The 27,052-nt window shown below is 44.2% G+C and overlaps 2 protein-coding genes and 1 long non-coding RNA gene across 3 annotated transcripts in view; 1 reads left to right on the plus strand and 2 right to left on the minus strand.

Moving 5' to 3' along the window:
* Nucleotides 1–27,052, plus strand: part of TMEM92 (transmembrane protein 92) — a 365,445-nt gene that overhangs the window by 101,166 nt on the left and 237,227 nt on the right. The gene's annotated exons all lie outside the window — the stretch shown is intronic.
* Nucleotides 240–8,385, minus strand: LOC309328344. The gene is made up of 4 exons (XR_014150799.1): nucleotides 8,331–8,385; nucleotides 3,687–3,874; nucleotides 2,291–2,363; nucleotides 240–362 (listed from the first exon to the last, which is right to left on the minus strand). It is a non-coding gene; the product is annotated as an uncharacterized lncRNA (long non-coding RNA).
* LOC309328261 (goannatyrotoxin-Vere1-like) lies at nucleotides 15,259–21,256 on the minus strand. Its single transcript, XM_081838342.1, has 4 exons — nucleotides 21,187–21,256; nucleotides 18,329–18,516; nucleotides 16,825–16,920; nucleotides 15,259–15,756 (listed from the first exon to the last, which is right to left on the minus strand). The coding sequence occupies exons 2-4, from the start codon at nucleotides 18,514–18,516 to the stop codon at nucleotides 15,732–15,734; spliced, it is 309 nt and encodes a 102-aa protein (XP_081694468.1). The 5' UTR covers nucleotides 21,187–21,256; the 3' UTR covers nucleotides 15,259–15,731.

Below are 27,052 nucleotides of genomic sequence, written 5' to 3' on the forward strand. Positions count from 1 at the left end.
TCATTGTGCTGTAAATGTATGGCATGAATGTACATCAGGCCCAGGACCACTGATACCTCCTGCAAAGCTGGGTTTAAAATACCACCAAAGCGATTCAACAGCAGATACTGCAAGATGTGTCCACATTTGATTACAGTGGTCTTACATTGAAAGGCGACCAGATTGCAACAATAATCTTGCTTTATTATAATGATTAAATTCAACAGTTAGTTGAAGAGGAGAGGAAAGAGAATGCCCAGTAGGGAATGTCTTGCTCGGAAGCAGGCGGCCATCATATGAAGAAAAAGTCAGGTGAAGAGGCTCATGGAGCAATCAGGGTTCAGTCTGGAAGGCTTGCAGACATCCTCCTTGTGGACATGTTCCTGTAAGAAGCAATGGAAGAATCCAACAGAAGCTGTAAGTGGGGGATTCCTCATCTCTTCTTATGTCTGGGGCTAGGGAGAGGAGGAGAAATGGTGGAGACCGCCTCCCCTTCCAGGAAGGTGGAAGAGGAAGACAGTATAGATTTTCAATCTGAAGGAGGTCGCAGCTCGGAGGCAGATGAGGGGGAAAGTTGGGAAATCATGGGAGAGCCGGAACAACACCCGGCTGACACATTGTCCTTAGAAAGCATTCCTACCCCTCCATCTCCCAGAACCCGGCAAGCCTTGAAAGTAGGAGAGCAAAGAGCTCAAAGACAGAGGGCACATTTCAGCACCTGTAGATGTCAGGGTTCAGGAAATCGGCTTCCTGCCCCATGGCCATAAATGAGCAAATCAAACGTAAGTGAATTCTTACCAGTTAGTTTCTTTAATAAACACAGTGCAGGGCAAAAGCATGCATCTACCCAGAATGGCAGTGCTCCCAATTAAGGCTTACACCCCCTCTGTCTCTATTAATCTATGTCAATCCCACGTCTTGTAATCTGACCTTGTACCCTATGTGCATTCTGTTCTGCCCCTTTCTGAGCTCTTCTTGACCTTGGGCTGACTGGAGGAATGCTGTGCAGAGACTGTGAATCTGTTAACTTTCTCTCTCCAATGTTTCCTTTTCCTAGCTGTTCCCCATTCAGTATCTCCCAGCTTCTGCCTTCTGAACTATGTCCCTCTGCAAACCACAGTTCCAAATCTATACTGTCCTCCTGCTCCTGGGAAGATTCAGGAGCAGGAGCAGGGGGGGGGGAGGTTCCCACCCTTCTTCCTCCTCAGCATGGTCCCTGACAGTAGAGGAGATGATGAGAATGACTAATGAGGAAGTGGGAGAGACTGGGTATGAAGAATTCACTCGGGACCATGCCGTTATCCAAGAGGCTGGGTTCTATAGCCTCTCTCTGTAAAGATTGAAATAAAAAAGGACAGCAAGGAACTTTTCCTTGTCTTTATACTTTCCTGGGCAACCAGCCAGGAGCTGCCGACAGCATCCTGACACCTTGAGGCTACACCTGTGAATCCTATTGTGTTATAGCTCCTGTTCACCCAGAAAGGTCATATGGGCTGTCACAAGCCCAGTCAGCTCGATACACACTGTAATATACCTCCTCGACCTCCTGCGTTGCAAACCACAATGCTTGTCCCAACAACCAGGATCTGGTGCTGATAGACATTTGAGTGGGGTTGCCATACATCCAGGAAATCCCAGACTTATCCCTTGAGGGGGGAGCTACATGCCCATCCTTGGGGGGGGGTGTTTTACAATTTATAGCAATTGTCTGGGTTTGGGATTTTTTGTTTTGTTTTGTTTAATATTATTTTGTGCACCTGCGATTCAGGTGCAGGCTTGGGCTTTGGCGCAATTGGCCAGGGCTCTGCCTCCAGCACGGGCAGTGGCTGACGGCTCAACAACTTTTTCTGTCTGGCTTCTTACCTCTTGAAATATGGCAACCCTACATTGGGGACAAAAGTACTCCAGCACTGAAGGCAAAAACCAAGGACACCACCTTCCAGCATGCCATATTTCTTGGGGAGAAATTCAACTTTGTTTGCATTCTAATGAGAAACCACCTAATTCGCAGTTCTCAAACCAATAAGCAGGCTGAAACACGACTATCCTTTGACATTCACACATCTCTGGGGGGGTTGTTTTTATTTTTATTTTTATTTCTATTTTATTTTTTGCAATGCAGTTCTCCAACCCAAACAACGAGTGCAAAAATGTGTGCATTAGCAAAACGTGTGCAGACATATTAGCAAAAAGAACCCAGAAAAGTGTGTTATAATTGGGAAAAACTGCTTGCAGAAATGTGCGTATGGATGGAAAGTACCTTGGGATATGCGTCTGAGAAATTTGCACCGGTTCCAAAAATAAAACTTACTTGTCAGTTTGAACAGTCCAATCTGGTGCTTGGATCTCCGCAGAGTGCCTGGCTGCTGGATCGCTTACCAAATCTGGGTAAAGATGAAAAGCTGGTTTGTCAAACGGTCTTTACCATCACTAACAATATTCATTCCTATGCAGTACCACAGACACACTCTCTCTCTCTCTCTCTCTCTCTCTCTCTCTCTGTATTCTGGCTTTTAATGAGAACTAGAGAGTCCTGTGGAGCATTTCTCTCAGGGCCATCTTAACCATAGGTACTAGGGGTGTAGGGCACCAGGCACCAGGCTCTCAGGGGCGCCAGGCCAAGAGTCCAGGGCCCAAGAGTTGGAGTCCGGGGAAGAGCCCGCCCGTCGGTTGGAGCACCGCGGTGGGCTCTTCTGCTGTGGGCAGTTTTGCGCCGTGAGTTCGGGGGCGAGCGAGCCAGTGAGGCTTTGAGGCAGCCAGCTGGCTCCACCCTCCTGTGTGCCTGGGATTGGCGTAGGGCTGTGGAGAGGCCTGCCCAGCGCATGCTGCTTACACTACAAGGCACCCGACTTCACTCAGTCTCCAACGCCTTGGTCTGATTTGTTGTGCTGGGCTCCTTATGTTTCCTGTTTTCTTTTCTAGAGCAGAGATAAGCATGGTGTCAACTCTCTCTTAAAAAAGGTGGGCAACTCTGGGCAACCGGGTGGGTGGGTGTGCCGGGCGGATCTTTCCACCCGGCACCACATATGCTCAGCCCTGGTTTCTCAAAATGCTCTACAAGGTAAAAAGGGGGTCTACATAATAATAATCTATTATTATACCCCACCCATCTGGCTGGGCTTCCCCAGCCACTCTGGGCAGCTTCCAACAAAATATTAAAATACAGTAATCCATCAAACATTAAAAGCTTCCCTAAACACGTCTGCCGTCAGATGTCTTCTAAAATTCTGGTAGTTGTTGTTCTCTTTGACATCTGGTGGGAGGGCATTCCACAAGGCAGGTGCCACTACCGAGAAGGCTCTCTGCCTGGTTCCCTGTAACTTGGCTTTTCACAGTGAGGGAACCGCCAGAAGGCCCTCGGAGCTGGACCTCAGTGTCCGGGCTGAATGATGGGGGTGGAGACTCTCCTTCAGGTATACTGGACCGAGGCCATTTAGGGCTTTAAAGGTCAGCACCAACACTTTGAATTGTGCTCGGAAACGTACTGGGAGCCAATGTAGGTCTTTCAAGACCATTATTATGTTGTCTCGCCGGCTGCTCCCAGTCACTATCTAGCTGCCGCATTCTGGATTAGTTGTAGTTTCCGGGTCACCTTCAAAGGTAGCCCCACATTGAGCGCATTGCAGTAGTCCAAGCGAGAGATAACCAGAGCATGCACCACTCTGGTGGGACAGTCTACATGAAGAATTAAATGCATTTCACTTAACCTGGGACGGTTGATTGAGTTGTGGTATTGCTGGTACTCATTGTAATATTGAACCAGTTGGTCGAGTGGAGCATCTTCACCGGGGAATTCGGGAGCAAGGCGTGCCGTGTCCCCAACGTGGCTGAGAAACAAAGCCAGACAGCAAGCGAAGGTGAAGAAAGTGAGACGGAATCTCCGTGGAGCGATCATCTGTATTGAGAAAGGAAGGGAAAAGTCCCTATGATACCAAGGCGTCTTGGGAGCCATTGGATGTCAACATCACTAAGCCTTATTATGGTATATGTGTATGTAGCTAATGAGCTAGTGCGCTACTATTCATAATTAAAATTATTATTGCTATTATTCTATACCACCCTTCATCCGAGGATCACAGGGCAGTTTACATTGTAAAAACACAAAAATGCATAAATAGTAACTAACAAAAACAGTACACAGACAAAACAGTTTAAAAGGCCATATATTATTTTATTAACCACACATTGCTATGTCCATGGAATTGTGTAAGTTCAATATGAGCTAGTGTATGGGGAACTCATACCCTCCAACATTTCTCCGATGAAAATAGGGACATCCTATCCAATAATAATAATAATAATAATAATAATAATAATAATAATTTTATTATTTATACACTACCCATCTAACTGGGTTGCCCCAGCTGCTCTGGGCAACTTCCAACATATATAAAAACCTAATAAAGCATTAAGCTTTAAAAAACAAAAACCCTTCAGATTTGCCTTCAGAAGTCTTCTAAAGGTAGTCTAGTTACTTATCTCCTTGGCTCAGGGGTCACATAACTCCACACCCTCCAACATTTCTCCAATGAAATTAGGGACGTCCTAAGGAAAAGCAGGACATTCCAGGATCAAATCAGAAACCAGGATGTCTTTTGTAAATCCGAAACTGTCCCTGGAAAATAGGGACACTTGGAGGGTCTGGAAACTGTGTGAAGCAAGTAGGCAGATGCACGTGAGTGCTGACCCCAGTGCTAGACATGTTCTGCAGCACTGATCCTCCTTCTCGGTGCCTGTTCTTAGAAACATTACGGCAACCTTATCCTTTTGCATCCGATACAGTGAACCTAAGGGCTCAATCTGACTTTTGTGCTATGTTTTGAGGCACAGATGCAGGCTTTAAAGCTCTGTGTCTGAACTCTTTCTTTCTTTCTTTCTTTCTTTCTTTCTTTCTCCAGAAAAACACATGTTTAATTCCCCGACAGGGAGCCAAAAAACAAAACAAAACCCATGTTTGATTAGAGCAAATGGCAACTGGGTTTTCTGCAGAATGGCGTTTGCTCAGATCCAGCAGTAAAACATAGGTTTTCCCGGGGGGGGGAGGGGAACACTGCCTGGACACAAAGCTTCCAAGTGTGGATCTGTGCTTTGAAAGCGCAGCGCAAAAGGATGAGCTCTGAGCTATCCTGAACTAGGTCAAAGCCCATCCTTCTGTTCACGTCTCTGGCCAGCCAGAAGTTTCATGAAAGCCTGTGAATAAGGAGTGGGCTATCTTTAAGGGAGACATCAAAATTTATGTGGAAAAAGTAGAATTTCTGACAGATATTGAGTGAATCCAGAAAATGATTAAAGTGAAAGGAGAGTAAAGTCAAGATAGAAGAAGAGATTAAAGAAATAAAGAAATGCGTTTAAGCTAGTTGGAAAAATAAAGTAATGTAATGAGAATGGCTGGAAGTCAAGTCACTTGGTGTGGGGTAGGTGTGTAGGTATGTTGATATGGTATAGGTAGGTATTATATAGAGTAATGTAGGTATGTTTTATGTTATGAAAATAAAGTAGTGTGTTATGTATGTGTATTGTGTAAATGTATAAGTATGTGTTTTATATGCTAATAAAAAATCTTTTTTTAAAAAAAGAAGTTTCATGGAAGCCCACAGACTTGTCTGTGAAAACTTTCCTCCATCCACAGCAGGCTTCACTTGATAGTTCACAATGGTCAAAAATACTTTTATCGCCTCCCAAGACTTTTCCATCACTAGTGCCAAACGCTCTCAGCTTCCCCTTGGACCCGTTTCCCCAGCAGAAGCTTAGGAAGGAGAAAGAAAATACTATAGTCATCTCCTCCTGCCCCACAAGCCAGGAAAGTATCAGAATGCACAGCAGGTGACAGAGCTTTGGAAGGAAACTTCCTCCAAGCAAGACGATTTTATCTGAGAGAAAGATGGCGAAAACAGAAAATTCACTGTGTGACTTTTGTAACTGCAAGCAATGAACCAGGGACGGCGCAACGGAGATATTCTGAAACAACAAGTAGCACCGCCCAAGGCGTGATGGAGAGCAGCAACGGCTGGCAAAAGATGGAGATAATATATTACAAGGACAGGAAGAAACACTACGGACAGAATATTGTATTGTAGAATATTGGAGTGCTACAATATATCCAAAACAATGGGAGAAATTGGAAGGCTTTCTAAAGAGAAGATAGATAGGGACTGGAAGGTGTTTAAAGGATACTTGCAAAACCATATTGAAAAATCAGTATGAATAAACAAGTTCCGTTTTAAATACTGGAATACTAAAGAAGATGGATAACAATGTGTAATAGAAAAAGAAGCATGAAATTAGGTCAAAGGTGTGTGAAAGAAAGTAATCAAAGTGGAAAGAAATTGCAATTGAGTAGATTGGAAGTCTAACACAAAGGTGGGGTGAGGGGTGGTGATGGGAAAAGGAATTATTTGTGGGATTGAGTGTAAGTACGTTTGAACACTTTTAAGGATTGTATGAAATGTATGTTTGCATGTTTGTATATTCACAATATGTGTGTATTAATGCTGAATTATTTTAACAATAAAAACTTTTCAAGGAAAAAAAAAAAGAAACATTACGGACAGAATAATTGCCACCCACAGGAGGGAGAGAGTTTGAATGCTGCAGCTGTAGTTGTAGAAATCATTCCATGTGTCAATACGAATGGAGGTCGTTAAAACTGCAGTTGCGATATAAGGGATTGGTATTTGGACTGGGGCGTAATTGAAATTTATAAGATTTTGGAATGCAGAAACAAAGAAAATCATCAAATCGTTAATTCTAGCACGCGGGGGGCAACCTAATTTGCATAATTTGGCACCTCAGTGATTGGTATTATTAATTGTGTTATAATTTGGCATTGTTATAATGAGGCTATTATTGGATTGTTGTCATTGAAAAGCAATAAAAATTACAGTATTTTTTGCTCTATAAGACTCACTTTTCCCCTCCTAAAAAGTGAGGGGAAATGTGTGTGCGTCTTATGGAGCGAATGCAGGCTGCACAGCTATCCCAGAAGCCAGAACAGCAAGAGGGATTGCTGCTTTCGCTACACAGTGATCCCTCTTGCTGTTCTGGCTTCTGAGATTCAGAATATTTTTTTTCTTGTTTTCCTCCTCCAAAAACTAGGTGCGTCTTATGGTCTGGTGCGTCTTATGGAGTGAAAAATACGGCATTTTTGAAAAAGAAAATACTTTTATCACCTCTCAAGACCTTTCCATCACTAGTGCCAAACACTCCCCGCTTTTACTTGGACCCGTTTCCCCAGCAGAAGCTAGCAAAAAAGGGAGAGAGAAAATCCTATACAGTGGTACCTTGGGTTACAGACGCTTCAGGTTACAGACTCCGCTAACCCAGAAATAGTACCTTGGGTTAAGAACTTTGCTTCAGGGTGAGAACAGAAATCGTGCAGCGGCAGTGGGAGGCCCCATTAGCTAAAGTTTTACCTCAGGTTAAGAACAGTTTCAGGTTAAGAACTGACCTCCGGAACAAATTACCGTATTTTTCGCTATATAGGACGCACTTTTCCCCCTTCAAAAATGAAGGGGAAATGTGTGTGCGTCCTATGCAGCGAAGACGCCATAGCCCCGCGACCCTCTCCCAGCTGGAGAGGTGACGCGCAGCTATGGCAGCAGCCTCTATAACCACGCATCACCTCTCCAGCCGGGAGAGCGCGTGCGGGGCTAAAGAAGCCCCCTGCGACCCTCTCCCGGCTGGAGAGGTGACGCACGGCTATGGCAGGATCCTCTATAGGCGCGCGCCACCTCTCCAGCTGGGAGAGCGCATGAGGGGCTAAAGAAGCCATAGCCCCGCGACCCTCTCCCAGTTGGAGAGGTGACGTGCGACTATGGCAGCAGCCTCTCCACTGCACCTTTCCGCTGCTCCCTGACCTGCTCTTTGGGGGCTGGTGGTGGGCTTCCCCCGCCAGCCCCAAAGAGCAGGTCGAAAGGAACCTGAAGCCTGGAGAGTGAGAGGGGTCGGTGTGCACCGACCCCTCTCACTCTCCAGGCTTCCAAGGTAGCCGCCTGAACGGCACCTTGTTTTAGAGCGGGAAAACAAGAGGGGGGAAATTCTCCCCCTCTCTGTGCAGCGCCTCCTGCCGCTTCGCTGAAGGGGCGCTGGGCAGAGAGGGGGAGAATTATTTTTTCTTGTTTCTCTAAAACAAGGTGCATCCTATTGTCCGGTGCGTCCTATGGTGCAAAAAATACGGTAAGTTCTTAACCTGAGGTACCACTGTAGTTGTTCCCTCCTGTCCTACAAGCCAGGAAAATATCAGGGTGCACAGCAAGATTTCAAGAGCCTTGAAAGGAAATTTCCTCCAAGCAAGACAACTGACTAGAGAAATTGGTCCCAGGCGCTTCATCACAACCACAACAAGTTTTTACCCTGAGCCTTTTGGAAGCTGGAAACAGGAATGTGCTGGGCTGGGTGGGTCCTTCTGTGTTTCCTCTCAGTCTCAATCTGTGGCAGCTCCTGGGGGATTTTTATACCTTTTTTTTCCGCTCCACCCCTCCCCCTCACAGCTCCACACAGCGTAAAGGGGGATACTCTTAATAGCCCTTTGCAACCAGTGAGTTCCGTCCCTCCCCTGACAGTTCACCCACCTGAAAACATTTTGCTGGCAAGAACTAGATTGTGGGGGTTTCCCCCCCCCCCAATGCGAGTGATTAATTACTTATTTGTTTTTGGTCCACCTGAAGATAAAATGGAAAGAATCGCCTTTAAAAGGGGGAAAGGGAAAAAAAAAACAGTAGCACAAAGCATCTAGTGTTATAGCTCTTGGTGTGCACTGTGGTACCTCGGGTTACATACGCTTCAGGTTACAGACTCTGCTAACCCAGAAATAGTGCTTCAGGTTAAGAACTTTGCTTCAGGATGAGAACAGAAACCGTGCTCCGGCGGTGCGGCAGCAGCAGGAGGCCCCATTAGCTAAAGTGGTGCTTCAGGTTAAGAACAATTTCATGTTAAGAACGGACCTCAGGAACGAATTAAGTACTTAACCTGAGGTACCACTGTATGTTATTTTCAATAATATGCCAATTTTTATTTATACCTTGCTGATACAGTGGTACCTCGAGTTACATATGCTTCAGGTTACATACGCTTCAGGTTACAGACTCTGCTAACCCAGAAATAGTACCTCGGGTTAAGAACTTTGCTTCAGGATGAGAACAGAAATCACGCAGCGGCAGCGGGAGGCCCCATTAGCTAAAGTGGTACCTCAGGTTAAGAACAGTTTCAGGTTAAGAACGGACCTCCAGAACGAATTAAGTTCTTAACCCGAGGTACCACTGTATTTGCATTTTTGCAAACATTGTTGGGTTGGAGAGCTGCATCGCAAAATTCAGAGGAGTGAAAACATCGAAAGATCGCTGTGTTTCAGTTCTCATTCATTTTTGGAAATGGCAAATTTGATAGGTGGGATGCAAATGGAATTGAATTTCCTCCCCAACCCAAAATAGGAGATATATGTTGCCTGCAGTAATCTGCCAAGTGGCAATCATTCAGAGAGTGCTACTATTTTTAAGTCTCAGAGGCCGGATCCTTCACCCTCAGCAAACCTCTCTTTCCTGGTGCAAAGGGAAATGTTCAGCTCCTACCACTTGCCTTCGGCTTCCCTCAACTTCATTCCTCAAAAGCTGTTTTCACAGCAGGGCCTGAAAATTTCTGGTTTGGACTTTTATTCTGTACTTCAGGTCCGTAGAGTAGTAACGACAAAACAGACAACTTCTGTTTAGAATGAAAGAGGAAAAGGTGAGCTTTCATCATACCGTGTCTTCATGGTCCTGCAAATCTATTACCAAAAAAAATTGGACTGATAATAGTCTCAGTGCCAACCTGCCCACACACAATGGGTGTAGCTAATGAAAGGCAAATAATGAAATAAAACCAAAGAGATCTGCTTCATAGGTCACACTGATGGCATCTAAAACCTCTTCCCATTGAGTCCAATGAGATTTACCCCCTGATCGATGCGGGTGGCACTGTGGGTTAAACCACAGAGCCTAGGGCTTGCCAATCAGAAGGTCAGTGTTTCGAATCCTTGCAACGGGGTGAGCTCCCCTTGCTCGGTCCCAGCTCCTGCCAACCTAGCAGTTCGAAAGCACCTCAAAGTGCAAGTAGATAAATAGGTACCGCTCCAGCGGGAAGGTAAACAGCATTTCCGTGTGCTTCTCTGGTTCGCCAGAAGTGGCTTAGTCATGCTGGCCACATGACCCGGAAGCTGTCTGCAGACAAACACCGGCTCCCTCGGCCAATAAAGCGAGATGAGCGCCGCAACCCCAGAGTCGGCCACGACTGGACTTAACGGTCAGGGGTCCCTTTACCTTTACCTTTACTTAAGCATATACAGGATTACAGCTTTTTATATGTGATGCTAAATGGGTCACTTGGGGGGACTGTGCTGGTTTAATCGAACAATTAATTTCTGCAAGGCAATCTTTCTGGTTTTAGAATGCAGCAGTTGGTTTAACTCTTTTCTCTCTTGCTGCAATCCAGATGGCCCTGGGAGAGAAAGATATTCTGGTGCCAATAAAGACACTGCTTTGCTATGTATTAAAGGGAGTAGGAAATGGGTGTGCTTTCAATATCAATATGCCTGACTTTCTTTCATTTTATTTATTTCTTTATACTTTTCAAGTTTATACATTTCACTAGTTTTACATTCATTTTGACATTTCAAAACTTGACTTCCAGCCCCTGCTTTCTGCAGTTCCTTAAATTTATTTTTAATATCTTCTGCCTATCCAAATTAACTTAATTTGCTCATTCATTCATATTCTTTAAATATATACTCTTATAAAACTGCAGATTGTTACAATAATCCTGCCAACGTTTTGATTTGTTTATAATTTATCTGTAAATATTCAATAAACCATTTTCATTCATATATATATATATATATATATAATTATATTTTAAAAAATCCTTTGCATTTTGGGACTCCCACAGCACTAAGACCAGGGATCCACAGTGCTAAGATTCAGAGAACTGTATATATTTAAATTTATATTTTATAAAATCCTTTGCATTTTGGAACTCCCACAGCACTAAGACCAGGGATCCACAGCGCTAAGATTCAGAGAACTGTATAAACCACAGAAGGCTGAGCATATGGACGTGCATAGTGCTTCCACATGAACATATCTATGAGCTACTTTTATAATTATGCATGTGTTGCTAGGTTTCTGGGTTTTGCTCCCTGTGAAAGAGGTTCTCTCTCTCTCTGTCTATATATATATATATATAGAGAGAGAGAGAGAGAGTAGGAGTGGGTGGAGAAATCCACTTCAGTTCACTTATATAAGCAAACCTACATAAATAATTTTCACTTTCTGAAACAATGCATAAACACAGCCATCCAAATCTTGTAATGTTGTTCTCCAGCCAAGTAATGTGTGCAAAATAGCATATATTGGGTTAAATTAAACGTATGGATGCATATACCGGTAAAAATAACAGATAAAAATGTGTTGCATTAGGGGAAATTGCTTTGCAAAAAAAGGTCTGCATTAGGAAAAATTAGCACTAACATCCCAGTGAATTTTCACAATGAATTTTTTAAAAAAGTTAACAGATGTTCAAATGCACAGAACTGAACATAAGATTTTAAAAATGAGAAACAGAGAGGCAAAATCTGACCAGTTCTCCCATTTCCACGTCAAGGGCAGTGGATCCCTGCATGGAAACCTCTTACCACACATGCAATAATTTCACTTAGGTCAAGGTGTGCTAAGTGTCTGTCTATTAAACACCTTGTAGACAAACACATTGGGTGAAAATTGGAGAAAGCAATGTTGAATTTGGCAACACGTGCAGTGGATTCCAATAAAAAGCGACAGGCGGACTTTGGGGGGGTTGTTTGGGGTCCCTCCACCCCTTGATCCTTCGACGCAATTTTCATTTAAGTTTCCCTTCCATCTTCGGAAAGGCGTTTGCAAAACAGATCTTTAACAGGACCAACGAAGCGGTCCAAGCGGGTGTACTTCTTCGGGTTCAATGAAAGAAAGGGAAAGAACAGATGTCGCTATCTATGACCTGAAAGCTGATTAATGCCAGAGGCAGATTTAAATAACTGCTGGCTGGCTGCTGTGTTTTCAGACTTTGCCCCAGTAGACTTTGGGTGCAATCTGAGCATCGTCTAAAATTAATCATGTCTCCATCGCACCTCCTTAATTCCAGTCTGAGACTGCAACAGGCCACAAATTTGGGCTTACGTCGTGCTAAGAAACATCTGTTTCCGTTTGCTGCAACCTGGCCCTCTTGGTGACTTTTAGCGTTGTTTCTTCTAAGAATAAGATGTTACGCTGCAGCTGAATGGAACTTCCTTGCTGTTGCTTCCTGCATCCAGCAGGTGGCACCCCAGTTATTCATGAAGTCCCAGAATCCCAACAGTTCATCCAGAATATAAGGGCATTTTATTTTATTTTTTGTCCTTGCAGTAGCTGTCCATTTTCCAGCAGGTGTCAACTGTCTGGTTCTTTCTTCTCCCCTTGTTTCAACTGTCTAGCAAGTATTAATTTAGACTCCAAACTTACGAAAGTGTAAGTGTCAAGTCTTCAGAATTTTGGCCCTCCACCCTTGGAAAGGACATCTCTTTTCAAACCTCTGGAGTGGACAGATGCAAAAGGGCTCCTGCACCTTTCATTAATAATTGTGAATTTTGCTGTTATCTAGGGACGCGGGTGGCGCTGTGGGTTAAACCACAGAGCCTAGGGCTTGCCGATCAGAAGGTTGGCAGTTCGAATCCCCGTGACGGGGTGAGCTCCCGTTGCTCCTGCCAACATAGCAGTTTGAAAGCATGTCAAAGTGCAAGTAAATAAATAGGTACCCCTCCGGCAGGAAGGTAAACGGCGTTTCCGTGCCCTGCTCTGGTTCGCCAGAAGCGGCTTAGTCATGCTGGCCACATGACCCGGAAGCTGTACGCCGGCTCCCTCGGCCAATAAAGCGCGATGAGCGCCGCAACCCCAGAGTCGGCCACAACTGGACCTAATGGTCAGGGGTCCCTTTACCTTCTATCTATCTATCTATCTATCTATCTATCTATCTATCTATATTTTTTTTAAAAAAAATTGGTTTTTCAAATTACAATTTTACAATCACGTATTCAACATACAACATAAAATCAAGATTCCAAAGAACCCCCTGCACTTTCCCCTCCTCCCCTTTGTGGGGGTCCTATTGTTAATCATTTCCTCCCGCATCTTTTCTAATAATCCAAATCTTTTGCATCTCCATTATATCCAAAATTCACCATGAAACTACAAGTGAGTTTCCAAACCTGCTAACGATTTTTAACTGTTTACAATGGTTTTTAAGATAAATTACGAATTTTCCCCATTCCTTATTAAAATTCTGGTCTTCCTGATTTCTGATTCTTGCAGTCATTATGGCCATTTCGGCAATTGCACAAAGGGTTTGTTTTCTTTTTTCTTTAAGAAGGAAACTTGCCTGGGAGGTTGAGACCTACTGCCCCAAACATATATGGATGTGTGTGCGTGCTTTTATAAAAACAGAGAGGAGCTACATTAGCCAGGTTAGCCCTAACCGTTTAAAAGATAAATCAAGAAAATAAATCCATAAAGGTACAGCGACTCTCAATAAGGGGGGTTGGTGGGGGGCTCATGTTTTTAAAGCATATCGTTTTCTCCTTTTGTGTATTACATTAATGGTGCTCCCTTTTAATCACTATTTTATAAAGTACTCACTCTCGATATTTAACTGAGTTTCTTATATTTTGATCAGGGGTCGGCAACGTAAGGCCCATGGGCCACAAGCGGTCCATGGGGGTCATTTAACCGGCCCATGGACCCCTGCCACCCTCTTGGGGACCCCCACCACCCGCTCAGTCGACTCCCATGCACCACGCCAAACCGGTGTGGAGCAGAGCGGGGACCGCCCTCCACAACGCTAGCTGGCTTCCCATTGGCTGCAGGAAGCTCCTGCAGCCAATGGGAAGCTGTGCACGCCTCCTCCGCACCGGAAGGAACACCAGAAATAGTGTGTGCGTGTGCGCGCGCACTCCGTCCCACCACGACATTAGTGGGACCATGAACTGACCCAAGCCACAAAAACCTTGCTGACCCCTGATTTTGATGATGTTGCTGTTCTTCCATGGTTTGCTGGTTGGCACATGTCTTAGAATATCTTACATGATATTCTAAGCCACCTTTTGGAAAAGGTTTGGTTATAACCATTTGACATAAATTAGATTGTGGGTTTTTTTGTGGTAGAGCTGTGTAGGCCACCTTGGGAGCCAATCTTGACTTTGGGCTTCTGCGTACCTCCATTTGCTTTCCCCTGAGGAAACTTGATCTTTAGTGCTGAAGGGGAACAAACACCAATCGAGACCATTTCTCTCCCATACACACCCTCTGTGTAGCTGTGGGTGCTGGCAAACCACACTAGGCCACTGGGAAAGGTGACCGATTTTAATATTTAAAGGGGTGTGGAGAAGTAGAGAGGGGACCATTGTTCAGGCCATACATGAAGGACAGAACCCGGCCTACCCAGTCACCAGAACAAGATGTCAGAATAGATGGTTCGTTCTATTTCAGACAGTAAGCGGGGAAGGGTGTTTTTTAATGCCCTCCTCCATCAGAAGCTTCTCTGGACATAGAAAACGGGCACAGAAAGCAAAGGGTAGAACCGGAGGCTTTCTCTGCAGTAGAGAAAGGGTTCTCCTTGGAGGACATTTTGGCATGACAAGGACTTGGAAAATGGTATCCCGGGATTCTGTTTCCCAGTTGGAATTCTCTTGTATACACTGGCAAACTGTGTATGTACAGCTACTCACACTCCATTAAGCTTTGGCAGACAGCCAGAAGGCAATCTGAAGGAGTAAGTCTGCCTGGTGATAACAGAGACATAGAGACTGCTCCCTGATTGGTCAAGCTCTCTCAAGAGAGTGATAATTAATGGTCTACCAACTGGAATGTGTTAGTTCAGAGTTTCGTGTTCAGAGTTCAGTGTGTCAGTGAGTATAGGAGTTGTGAGTCGTGTCAGAGAGAGCTAGCATAAGATCCGTGTTCTGTTCCTGTAAATAGTCCGCTGTATATAATAAACACCTAACTACAAGTTCCTGGTTCCTGCTTTGTCTATCCTGTCTGCAGCCAAGTTGCCAATTGCTTCCGTGGATTCTGCGTGTACTCTGCTAGGTCTGGCTAAGGTCCTGCAACTAGTCAGAAAGTTGCGAAACACCAAATTGGTTTGGTAAATAGTATATTTGCTGTAGCAGTTTCTGTACCCCAGCACCCAAAGACTGTCCCACTTCAGTTGGTTGGGAACAAAGGGAGGAATGCAATAAGCTTCTCCATCAAACTTGCTTTTTATTCTTGAGACAAACAGAAATAATTTCAAATACATACATTTAGACACACACATACTCCTATTCACACCCGCAGACATGATGTACAGGACAACCCAGAGTAGACATAATAAGGGCTTGCACGGGGGGGGGGGGGTCTTACAACCTTGGCTGCTTCCAAGGGCTGGGGGCAACCTTTGTGCCTCCAACCACAAAGCACTCTTCTGGCACCCCCTGCTGGCTTGTAGGGAGAAAGAGGCCTGGCTCATTGCAATGTTGTTGTCTTGAAAGGGGGGGGGGGATGCAGTGAGAATTTCTTTCCCAAGCCTCTTCAGTATTGGATGGAGAAAGTTGAGGTGGGGAGTGGACTCTTTAAATCATCACAGCTTAATTGGTTTTGAGAAATGCAGAATGAACACGACGATTTGCCTGTCTAAAAAGAAGCAGCAGATGGACCACTGGCTGAGAAGTATCAAGATCATTACCACATGTTGGTGTCATCGAACCTGCAAAAAAGAAAGAAATTGTTGTGAGCGTAGAGAATTGTAGGAAGAAGCTCAAGTACAATCTGCTGCTGCTCCCTGTTCCAAAGGCCAAGACCATCTACCTGCAGAACCCAGAGCACTGGTGTACCAGGCGTGCACAAACTTTTAAAAATGGTTTCTTAGCAAGCATATATTTTACATACATTGCGGCTTCAAAAATGCTGGTTGCTTCAGAAATATTGTTTTTACTCATGAGCAAGTTAGAGATAGATTATTGATAGTGAAACTTCCATGATGAAGTGATTCCAATAAGTTAAAAAAAATTGTTCTGTGAACCACCCTGAGACCTCTGGGTATAGGGCAGTATATAAATTCTAACAACAACAACAACAACACCTTTTATTTTATTTTATTTTATTTTATTTTATTTTATTTTATTTTATTTTATTTTATTTTATTTTATTTTATTTTATTATTGCATTGCATTGTATTATCAGCTGGCTAGCTCCATTGGATAGAGTGTGGTACTGATAATGCCAAGGTTGTACGTTCAGTTCCCATAAGGGACAGCTGCATATCCCTGCAATGCAGGAGGTTGGACTAGATGATCCTCAGGGTACCTTTCAACTCTATGCTTCCATGATTTGCTTGAGCATATGGGCTAGGATAAGCTCTAGATCTCAACAAATGTCATAAAATAGGGTTGATACCATGCTTAGACTGAATCACGAATGGCCCTGAATCTATATTACATGATTCCTGGGATTCTTCTATGTGTCTGCGGTTTAGCTTGGAAAAGGATTGCATATGTGCAGAAAGCTGCTTCCCCATTGCTGGGTAATCTGGAGCAGACAAGGTGGTTTCCAATCTCTTGAGAATCACTTTTCTTTCTGTTTATGAGGCCCTTGGGATGCCCCTCCCCATCCCAATGGATGACACAGAAAACACAATGGGTCTCCAAGCCTAGAGCTTGCCCTTCCCTTTTGCAAGGTTGTGGTGGTTAGAAAGAATTGGCTCTGGGTCAGAAACAGGCAGGTCCTGGGTAGGTTTACTGCAAAAATGATTGCTCTCTGCACTACTAGGACTTACCTTGACCGGTCATCATGGCTCGCTCCACTGTTGCTGCCGCTGTCTCCAAAAATAAGCTCAGACATCAAGGTCTCTGGGCTGGACCTCTTGCCAAACCTTCAGTTGGGAGAGGAATAACTGAGTTAATGTCATCCTATTTTGAGGCAGAAAGGGGGATTTTTACTCCTCCCCACCCTACCTCTGATTTCCACAGCCATGAGGCAGCCTTCCTGTTATTTAATGACAGCAGACATGCATGGCAAGGAATTGAACACTAGCACACACCCACACCACTGGTGCGCATTTTATTCCTGCACGGCCGCTGGGAAATAATTTTAAAATTCAGTTCAAACCCGGAAATTGTGGGAGGGAGCTGGGGAGTCCTTGTGGCAGGCTAGGAGTCTTTCCCCAGAGCCTGAAGAGGACATCAGTGAGGGTAGAGAAGAGACCAGTGGGGCTTTGTTTAGGCTGCCTAGCCTCCCCGCCCCATAGCTGATGTGCGGGGTATCACAGCAGCAGCTTTCCCATGTGTCTCCCAGCCTCCTGCCATACTCAGAGCTTCAATTCTAGCTGTGGGTATTTTTGGGTGCAGTATTTTTTGGTCTGGATTTAAAAGTTGGACATTTTAGGTTTGTTTTTGTCTGGTGCATGTAGGGTCTTTCATTCTGTAGTTTTTCGATTTGTGCTTGTATGGTGATGGCCATTGGTGATAAACAATAAAACAATCTATTGAATCAATTTGAGGGAGAGCGGCCGAGAAAGCGTTTAAAAGGTGTTTAGAGAGTGCTTCCCGTTTTACGCAATTTCACCGATACCTGGAACATAACCCCTGCGCAAGTGGAGGGACGCCTGTAAAGGGGGGAAAGGTAAAGGACTCCTTGATAGTTAAGTCCAGTGAAAGGCAACTATGGGATTGTGGCACTCATCTCGCTTCAGGCCTCATGAGGGAGCCGGCATTTGTCCACAGACAGCTTTTCAGGTCATGTGGCCAGCATGACTAAACCGCTTCTGGTGCAACGGGACACCATGATGGAAGCCAGAGAACACGGAAATGCCGTTCACCTTCCCGCCGCATAGGTACCTGTTTATCTACTTGCGCTGGCATGCTTTTGAACTGCTAGGTTGGCAGAAACTGAGACAGAGCAATGGGAGCTCACCCCGTCGCAGGGATTCGAACTGCTGACCTTACGATTGGCAAGCCCAAGAGGCTCAGTGGTTTAGACCACAGCGTCACCCACATCCCCAGGGACACCTGTACTGCCTCGGCCGCTAATCTTGCTCTGACTCACACACTCACCCACATAGGGAGTCGCTCCCACTGCTGGCTTCGCCTGGGGAATGTTAAATAAATGTGCTCAGGATGGAAGAAGGCTGCATTTTTCTCTCCCTTCCTTGGGAACCCTGCGCATAATGCTCATTCACCACCAACATTCAGCAGGTAGGAGGGTGTGTGGGGGGGTGTAGACAGGGCTCACAGACACCACTCCAGAGACCATCACCGCACCACTTTAAAAGCAACCCGCACCTTGGCCTTGTCACCAGGTTAAGGTAGTGTCGGAGCGCTGACAGGTATCTGGCCATTTCTTCAGCAGAGGCATTTTCTCCAGGGTGCTCTGGCTGTTGAGGGTAGGCCTCTACCAAGGTTCCCAGGCAGAACAAGATGCACAGAGTCACAGCAATCATGAGAGGCCAGGACTTCAGGGAGGCCACCATCTAGCGTAAAAGAGACAAGAATGTACAGAGTCCAAAAAGCAGCTTTAGCTAACTGAGTGTTGCCAGGTTTGCACTGCAAAAGCTCCCCGTGCTTCCAGTCCCTTGTGGAAGCGCCAGTTTTACATTACGTTAGCTGTCTTACATGTCGCCAACTTGTCAAGTACAGTGGTACCTCGGGTTACAGACGCTTCAGGTTACAGACTCCGCTAACCCAGAAATAGTACCTCGGGTTAAGAACTATGCTTCAGGATGAGAAGAGAAATCGTGCTCCAGCGGCGCAGCGGCAGCAGGAGGCCCCATTAGCTAAAGGGGTACCTCAGGTTAATAACAGTTTCAGTTTCTAGTACAGCTGCTAGAATAGTGCTTGCTGCTAAGTGGAAGTCACAAATTATACCCACAAAGGAAGAATGGATTTGTAAACTAAATGAATATTTAATTTTGGCAAAATTAACTGCTATGATAAGAAATCAGTCGAATCAAAAATTTAAAAAGGAATGGAAATGTTTTGATGAATATATGGCAAAAAGTTGCTCAAAAAAAAGATACGCTAATATGCCTAGATTAACATGTGAAGTACTGGATGGAAGAAAAATTAGTAAGGAAAGATAATAAGAATATACAGACGATTTGAGAAGATTGTAGAATGCAAAGATTATTGTAAATTGTATAATGTGGAGGAAATCGAGTGGGGGCAGAGGGAAGTGGGAGGAAGGAGAAAAGAATAATATGATGGATTGAGGAAATATAAATGTAAATGTATGGGGGGATGGGGAAGAAATGGTTTGGCTTTGGTACATCTGTATTGTAATATAATATGCGAAAACCAAAAAGAACAGTTTCAGGTTAAGAACGGACCTCCAGAATGAATTAAGTTCTTAACCTGAGGTACCACTGTACATCAGGCTTACCTAAACTGCCTGGAAAGCAAAACATAAGCAGATGTTCTGTGTGGGAATAAGCACCTCCTGCTGCAGAGGCCATGCTCCAGAACATCCTGCTTACAGATATGCCCTCTTTCTACATTCATAACACATTTGCCCCAATTCTGAAGCTCAGCATAGAAAGCAGTTAGGGTTTCCGTGTCTTGAAGCATCTGCTGCTAATATTCAAGAAGCAGACTGAAAGCAAGCAGAACAGGAAGATCTGATGTGCAGAATCTGAAGGAAGCACTTGGGTAATAGAGAGAGTGTGTTGGGTTCATATGGGAGTACGAATGAAAGGTCTGTTGATTTCAGTTCTCCTGAGTTTCTCATTTCTCAGTTTCTCTTAATCTTAAATTCAGTGCCCCATGTTTCCGCAGCATTTTTTTTTTTTTAAAAAAAAACCCTCATAAAAATTATTCAGATTTTAGTGCAAATGAAGCCTTAAAAACGTATTTTGGTAAGCGGTTTTGATAAAAGCAGTTTCTCCTAATAGAATACATTTACACATTTCATTTCTGCAAATAGGTTGATTTTCCTACATAATGTATCCATTTTGGCAAACACTTTTTGGTTCTTGTTTCTAGAACTGAATCGCAAAATTTAGAAGAGTGCGGATTTTGAAGGGTGGCTGTGTTTTGAGTCTCACGTTGTTTCGGAAAGTATGGATTTGATCTATTCAGCTTGACATAAAAACTGAATTGACCTTCTCCCCCTTCCTGCACGGGAGAGTTCAAATCACACTTGGCCATAAGCTTATTGGAGATTTACCTATCTAGACAATAGCTCCTTGTACAGTGTAGTGGAGACAAGAATGCTTTTCCACAGCAAACCCTCTCCATACTGGACTTTTAAGCATCCTTTAAAAAAGGATGGGACATGGGTGGCGCTGTGGGTTAAACCACAGAGCCTAGGACTTGCTGATCAGAAGGTCGGCGGTTCGAATCCCCGCGACAGGGTGAGCTCCCGTTGCTCGGTCCCAGCTCCTGCCAACCTAGCAGTTCAAAAGCACATCAAAGTGCAAGTAGATAAATAGGTACCACTCCGGCGGGAAGGTAAACGGCGTTTCCGTGTGCTGTTCTGGTTCGCCAGAAGCAGCTTAGTCATGCTGGCCACATGACCCGGAAGCTGTATGCCGGCTCCCTCGGCCAATAAAGTGAGATGAGCGCCGCAACCCCAGAGTCGGCCACGACTGGACCTAATGGTCAGGGGTCCCTTTACCTTTACCTAAAACAAGGATGAGTAACCTGTGTCCCTCCTGATCTTGATGGACTGCAGCCCCCACCATTGCTGACAATAAACCATGCTGGTTGAGGCTGATGGTACTCCAGTGATATCCCTCCTCCCTATTTTGGCCTCCTCTCCCTTGCAGTTTCTCTCCCCAAGGCCCTCTGTCCTAAGCCAGGAACAGTTCCAATATCCAAGCCCTCCACTGGTTGAAAATGGCTGGAAAGAGGGGCTTCAAGTGACTTAAGGAGAAGAAGGTCAAGGAGACGATCGTCACTCCTCAGCTGCTATTTTATTTTGCTTCTAAAATCAGATCTCCTCCCATTCACATCTAAACTTGGAACCGGCTGCCCCAAAACGCACAGAGCATCTTGTGTTTGTCAGCCGCAAACAGCCCCCAGATTTTTGAAACAAAGTCGTGCTTCAGCCGGCCTCTGCTTCCCTACTCCCCACAACTCCCCCCCCCCCGAAAAGAAGCACAACACATTGAAGCGCAACTGCTTTCCTGCCGCACTGTACTCACTGTTCAAAAGAGATCGAAACAGGTGCAAAAGCTGGGTGCCGAGGGGTGCAAATTTCAAGTCGCCTCTGCTAGCAGCGCTCTCTCGGCTGAGGGTTTATATCCTTGGGAGGTAGGTAAACGAAGGCGGGGGTGGCTCCTCCCTCCCCGTCCTACTCGCCCATCTTTTGTTGATCGACGCAATTCTGTATCAGGCACCTTGATTACTCTGCGAGGAAGCTGCACCCAGTAAAGGGGGGGAGCAGGAAGGAGAACGGGTTCAACCCAGACAGGGTGTGGGGATTTATAGACACAGCGACTGTATTCCTGAGCTGAGCTCTTTGTAGGATTGAATAACTGGAACTGTTGTGGAACATGGATGGGGCTAGGATGATAGCGCTTTATACATTCATACAGACATTCTGGTTATAGAGTTAGGGGGTATACAGTGGTACCTCGGGTTACAGACGCTTCAGGTTACAGACACTTCAGGTTACAGACTCCGCTAACCCAGAAATAGTGCCTCAGGTTAAGAACTTTGCTTCAGGATGAGAACAGAAACCATGCTCCGGCGGCATGGGGGCAGCTGGAGGCCTCATTAGCTAATGTGGTGCTTTAGGTTAAGAACAGTTTCAGGTTAAGAACAGACCTCCAGAATGAATTAAGTTCTTAACCCAAGGTACCACTGTATTCTCGAAGTTTAAGAGAAGCATCAATATAAGCTGATCAGCTGCAATGTTTAAAGAAGGGGTGGCCTTTGCTTACATCATGGCAGAAGTTACTGTTATTCTCGGCACTGATAATTGTTGTGACAGGCACATTGTGAAGGGCTTGGTAACACTACCTGGTTTTTGAAGCTGGAAGACAACTATCCACTGAAATTTGCACTTCTTTGAATTTTGTGATGCTGTTCTCCAACACGTACAAAAATGTGTATATTTGTGAAGATAACTGCCGAAATGCGTATATTATTCACGGCTAAATACAAAAATGTGTATATTGGGAGGAATTTGCCCTAAAATTCTGGCAAATTTTCATGAAGGTTTTTATTTATTTATTTATTTATTTATTTATTTATTTTTAAAGTATTGGCAGATTGCTGTTTAAATGCGTAAAAACCAAGTCTAAGACTGGGAAGATGAGAAACTAAGAAAACCTGAAATGGACCAATTTGTCCATCCCTAGGAGAGAAGATGCTGAGCGGCCAAAGATAGTAATTCTTACTCAGAAGAAATACTTCAGGGGTGGAGAATGAACTCTTCCAAGATTCCATGAGCTACAACTTTTTGCACACATTGAGTGCTCAGATGAAGGGCACTAGAAGTAGTGCTTTTTTTTCTATTAAAAAAATGTTTAGCGGTTTTCTTATTTTCCTATTCGTATTGAAATACTGCCCCTCAATGAGGCCAAGCTTAGATTCAGAAAATGTTTAGGGGTCTACGTCCCCCTGTGTCCCCCCGGGGGGGGGAGCACTGACTAGAAGCATCAAAAGAAAGTGGTCTATTCAGAATTTAACTGTGCTGTACTGAAGTGGTCCAGAGCTGTCCCATAACAACAACAACAACAACAACAACAACAACAACAACAACAACAACAACAACAATTTATTATTTATACCCCGCCCATCTGGCTGGGTTTCCCCAGTCATTCTGGGCGGCTTCCAACCAAATATTAAAAACCATCAGACATTAAAAACTTCCCTAAACAGGGCCGCCTTCAGTTGTCTTTTAAAAGTCAGATAGTTGTTTATTGCCTTGACATCTGGTGGGAGGGCGTTCCACAGGGCAGGCGCCACTACCAAGAAGGCCCTCTGCCTGGTTCCCTGTAACTTGGCTTCTCACAGGGAGGGAACCACCAGAAGGCCCTTGGCACCGGACCTTAGTATCCGAGCTGGATGATGGGGGTGGAGATGCTCCTTCAGGTATACAGGACCAAAGTCGTTTAGGGCTTTAAAGGTCAGCACCAAAACTTTGAATTGTGCTTGGAAACGTACTGGGAGCCAATGAAGATCTTTCAGAACCGGTGTTATATGGTGTCGGCGGCCACTCCCAGTCACCAGTCTAGCTGGCTAGCAAAGCCTGGATTGCCCCAGATCAGCCTGATTCAGTTCAAGGACTCAGCCAATGAAAAGCGCTTTGTGGGTACTGGAACAGGGCTGGTGAGAGATGTGGTCTGGGGAGGAAGAGTCCTGAGGACTAGACCATCTGAATTTCCCCAGGCTTCCTCTAAAGTTTCTTTTTTTTAAAATCATTTTTATTTGATTTTACAAATATAAAATTATAACAATGCAAATACATATCCATTCATTACTCTGAATTACTCGTGATTACTCTGAATCTCATGACTTCCCCCCACCCTCTCCACGGGTCCTATTGCCAACATTTACAAATGCATATTACTCTGTAATCTATATTTTCTACCAATCCATATTGTCCATAATATTTGTTACATTACAAGTGAGATCAAAATCCTGCTAATGTTTTTATCTGCTTGCAATGGTCTCCTAAATCGATTATAAATTTTCCCCATTCTTTTTTGAAGTTTTTGTCCTCTCGGTTCCTGAGCTTTCCAGTCAGCTTCGCCATTTCTGCATAGTCCATCAGCCTAGTTTGCTATTCTTCTCTGATAGGGACACTTCTTTTCCATCGCTGAGCTAGTAGCATCTCTGCAGCTGTTGTCACGTACATAAAATGTCTTTTCTGCTCCTTTGGAACATCTGTTCCTAATAGAAAAGTTTCTGGTTTTTTAACAAAAGTTCTTTTAAACATTCTTTTCAGTTCATTATATATCATTTCCCAGAAAGCTTTTATTGCCTTACATAACCACCACATGTGATAAAAGGTACCTTCTTTTTTTATATATATTTCCAGTAGGTATTTGTACTTTTTCTAAACATTTTTGCTAACTTACTAGGAGTCAAATACCACCAGTACATCATTTTCATATAATTTTCTTTCAGCGTACAACATGTTTTCCATGACCTTTCCTTTTATTAGATTTTACCATTTTATATTCAGTCAACATAATGACATCGTATAATGAAAAAAGCCAAAAAAGCCACAAATCACACACCCCTATCCCTCGTCCCCCTACCCCAGGGACTTCCCCCAACTTCTTCTGGTTTTTTGATGCATTTATTCCTTCTGCTATTGTTGTTCTACCTAACTTCATAATCTCTTTTGTAGGTATACCTCTAATCTTTCCAAAGTTGTGCCCATAGAATCCTGTCTGCTGTTGTGGCGTACATAAATGAGTTCTTCATTTATTTTGGTAATTCTTGTCCTGTAATGCCTAAAAGAAAAGCTTCTGGTTTTTTAACAAAAGTTATTTTAAACATTTTCTTCATTTCATTACAAATCATTTCCCAATACTTTTTGATTATTTTACAATTCCACCACATATGACAAAACGTTGCATGATGGTTCCATAACCTTTCCCAATCTACTATCTGAATAAAGTTTCAAGGTATTTGGTTGCAGCAACATCAGTCTTTGAATTCTCCTTCATGCGCTAGAATATACAGTGGTGCCACGCAAGACGAATGCCTCGCAAGACAGAAAACTCGCTAGACGAAAGAGTTTTCCGTTTTGGAGGCGCTTCGCAAAACGAATTTCCTATGGGCTTGCTTTGCAAGACAAAAATGTCTTGTGAGTTCCTGCAGGTTTTTTTCCTCCCCCCCCCCCTTTTCTAAGCCACTAAGCCACTTATCCGCTTATCCGCTTATCCGCTAAGCCGCTAATAGCGCTAATCCGCTAAGCCGTCAATGGGCTTGCTTCGCAAGACGAAAAAACCGCTAGACGAAGAGACTCGTGGAACGGATTCTTTTCGTCTTGCAAGGCACCACTGTACTTTGGCCTGAAGGGAACATCCCAGTCTCTGATAACTCCTACGTCTGTTCCCTTCCAATTATCCTATGATCTGGGTACGGCGGTTAAAAATGGTTTCTTCTGTCCTTCTGTCCACATCCTCCATGTGAGGGAATACGATAACCTCTAAACAAAGCCTTCACATCTTCTTTCAGTTCCATCTGGCCATGAATGCAGGTCTTGCTATAAACTCCCTCAGCTTCATTATGTAAATTATGTCATCATTATGTTGCTCCACCCCTGCTTATCTCAATGTCAAGGAAATGTGATCCAAATGGAGGGGAAGGCAATTGCGAATAATTTGCGAGATGAAATCAGCAGCAACAGCAAATACCGATTGTGTTTGCGGGATTGATTTTGATTCTGGACAAGGGTTGAGTAAGCGAGCATCAGCCATTCCTGCCCTTGTTTCTGTTTTTTGTGGGGGTTTTTTGAATTATTCTTCTTCTTTTATTTTGACAAGGTAATAAGCATACATAAAGGTAAAGGGACCCCTGACCATTAGGTCTAGTCGTGGCCGACTCTGGGGTTGCGGCGCTCATCTCGCTTTATTGGCCAAGGGAGCTGGCGTACAGCTTCCGGGTCATGTGGCCAGCATGACTAAGCCGCTTCTGGCGAACCAGAGCAGCGCATGGAAACGCTGTTTACCTTCCTGCCAGAGCAGTACCTATTTATCTACTTGCACTTTGATATGCTAGGTTGGCAGGAGCAGGGACCGAGCAACGGGAGCTCACCCTGTCGCAAGGATTCGAATCACCGACCTTCTGATCAGCAAGTCCTAGGCTCTGTGATTTAACCCACAGCGCCACCCGCGTCCCTTCATTTTAACAGTACAAATTCTAAAAAAACACCCTCCATATCTCATCGAAATCATTTCTCCTGCATATTCCTCGTCTTACCTTAATGGCACAAGTTAATTTATCATGAATAGCTATATCCCACATCTCTTTATACCATTCTTCCATTTTATATTCTGCTTGCCCCATTCCACTTCCTAGCTGCCAATAAATTGGTGAGCAAGTCATTCATAGCCTGCAAACCTTCCAGAATTCTCCAGCATCCCTAAATTTAATAAATATTCGCACCCTAAAAGGATCCTGTAACCTTAAGGGGGAATTTCACCCAGGGTGACTTAACTCTGCATCACAGCCATTGTGATGGGAAATGTCACAGCTGATGACATTTTCCCTTACCAGCAGCTGGTACTCTTATGTCACCAAATGATGTTTTATGACTTTTTGGGTGTATTTGGTTCTTGCTTGTTGTATTGTGCTCTGTCATTGTGAGGCAAACCTTCCCCGACCAATCAATAGATGCAAAAGAACAAATAAAGTCAAGGTACTAAATAAACATCATGTATATCTACAACATAGATATGAAATGATGTAAAAACTTCACAAAGATTAAATCCCTGGCCTATGGCCAATAGGCTGTACAGTTACCGTAATAAACAAACCATTGTGTGTGGCTTCGCGATGCTGAAATGAAGATAATATGTATAATACGACATCACTGTATTCCGAAATATCTTGCTGTACTAACTGGATATATGTCTTTCAAACACTGTCTGGACCACAGCGATGAAATTCAAATACATGGTTGCCCCAATCCTTGCTATCCTGAGGACAAAGGCTGTTTGATGAAGATGTGTTTCAAAAAACACGCCAGGTGTATTTTGACTCGTAAACACTTGTTCTTTGGGCATTATAGAAATACATGGCGTATTTATTTAGTAACTATCGTCATGAATGGGTTTGAGTAGAGTATATATGTCTGAAAGAAATAAAATAAAATCTAATTATAGCAGGGGGAGGTTGCCTGAGGAGTATTGACCCCACATTAAAACACTCATCTGGAGCCATCCTATTATTAAAACCTCACCGTACCTCTGTCTCTCCCTCATGGACAGGAGTGCCAACTTGAACAAAATATTGGGGGGCCCAGGTAAGCCATAGCTGTCAACTTTTCCCTTTTCTTGCGAGGAATCCTATTCAGAATAAGGGAATTTCCCTTTTAAAAAGGGA

The sequence above is a fragment of the Podarcis erhardii genome (genome assembly GCF_964252035.2).
Source record: "Podarcis erhardii genome assembly, chromosome: 13".
NCBI lineage: Eukaryota > Metazoa > Chordata > Lepidosauria > Squamata > Lacertidae > Podarcis > Podarcis erhardii.

Excerpts from the sequence above, each read along its gene's own strand:
- LOC309328261 (XM_081838342.1), bottom strand. The coding sequence starts at position 18,516 with ATGGTGGCCTCCCTGAAGTCCTGGCCTCTCATGATTGCTGTGACTCTG. Across the intron at positions 16,921-18,328 it reads AACCTGGTGACAAGGCCAAG|GTTTGGCAAGAGGTCCAGCC; the intron begins GTGCGGGTTGCT and ends TCCCAACTGAAG. Across the intron at positions 15,757-16,824 it reads AGCCATGATGACCGGTCAAG|GTTCGATGACACCAACATGT; the intron begins GTAAGTCCTAGT and ends TCTTTTTTGCAG.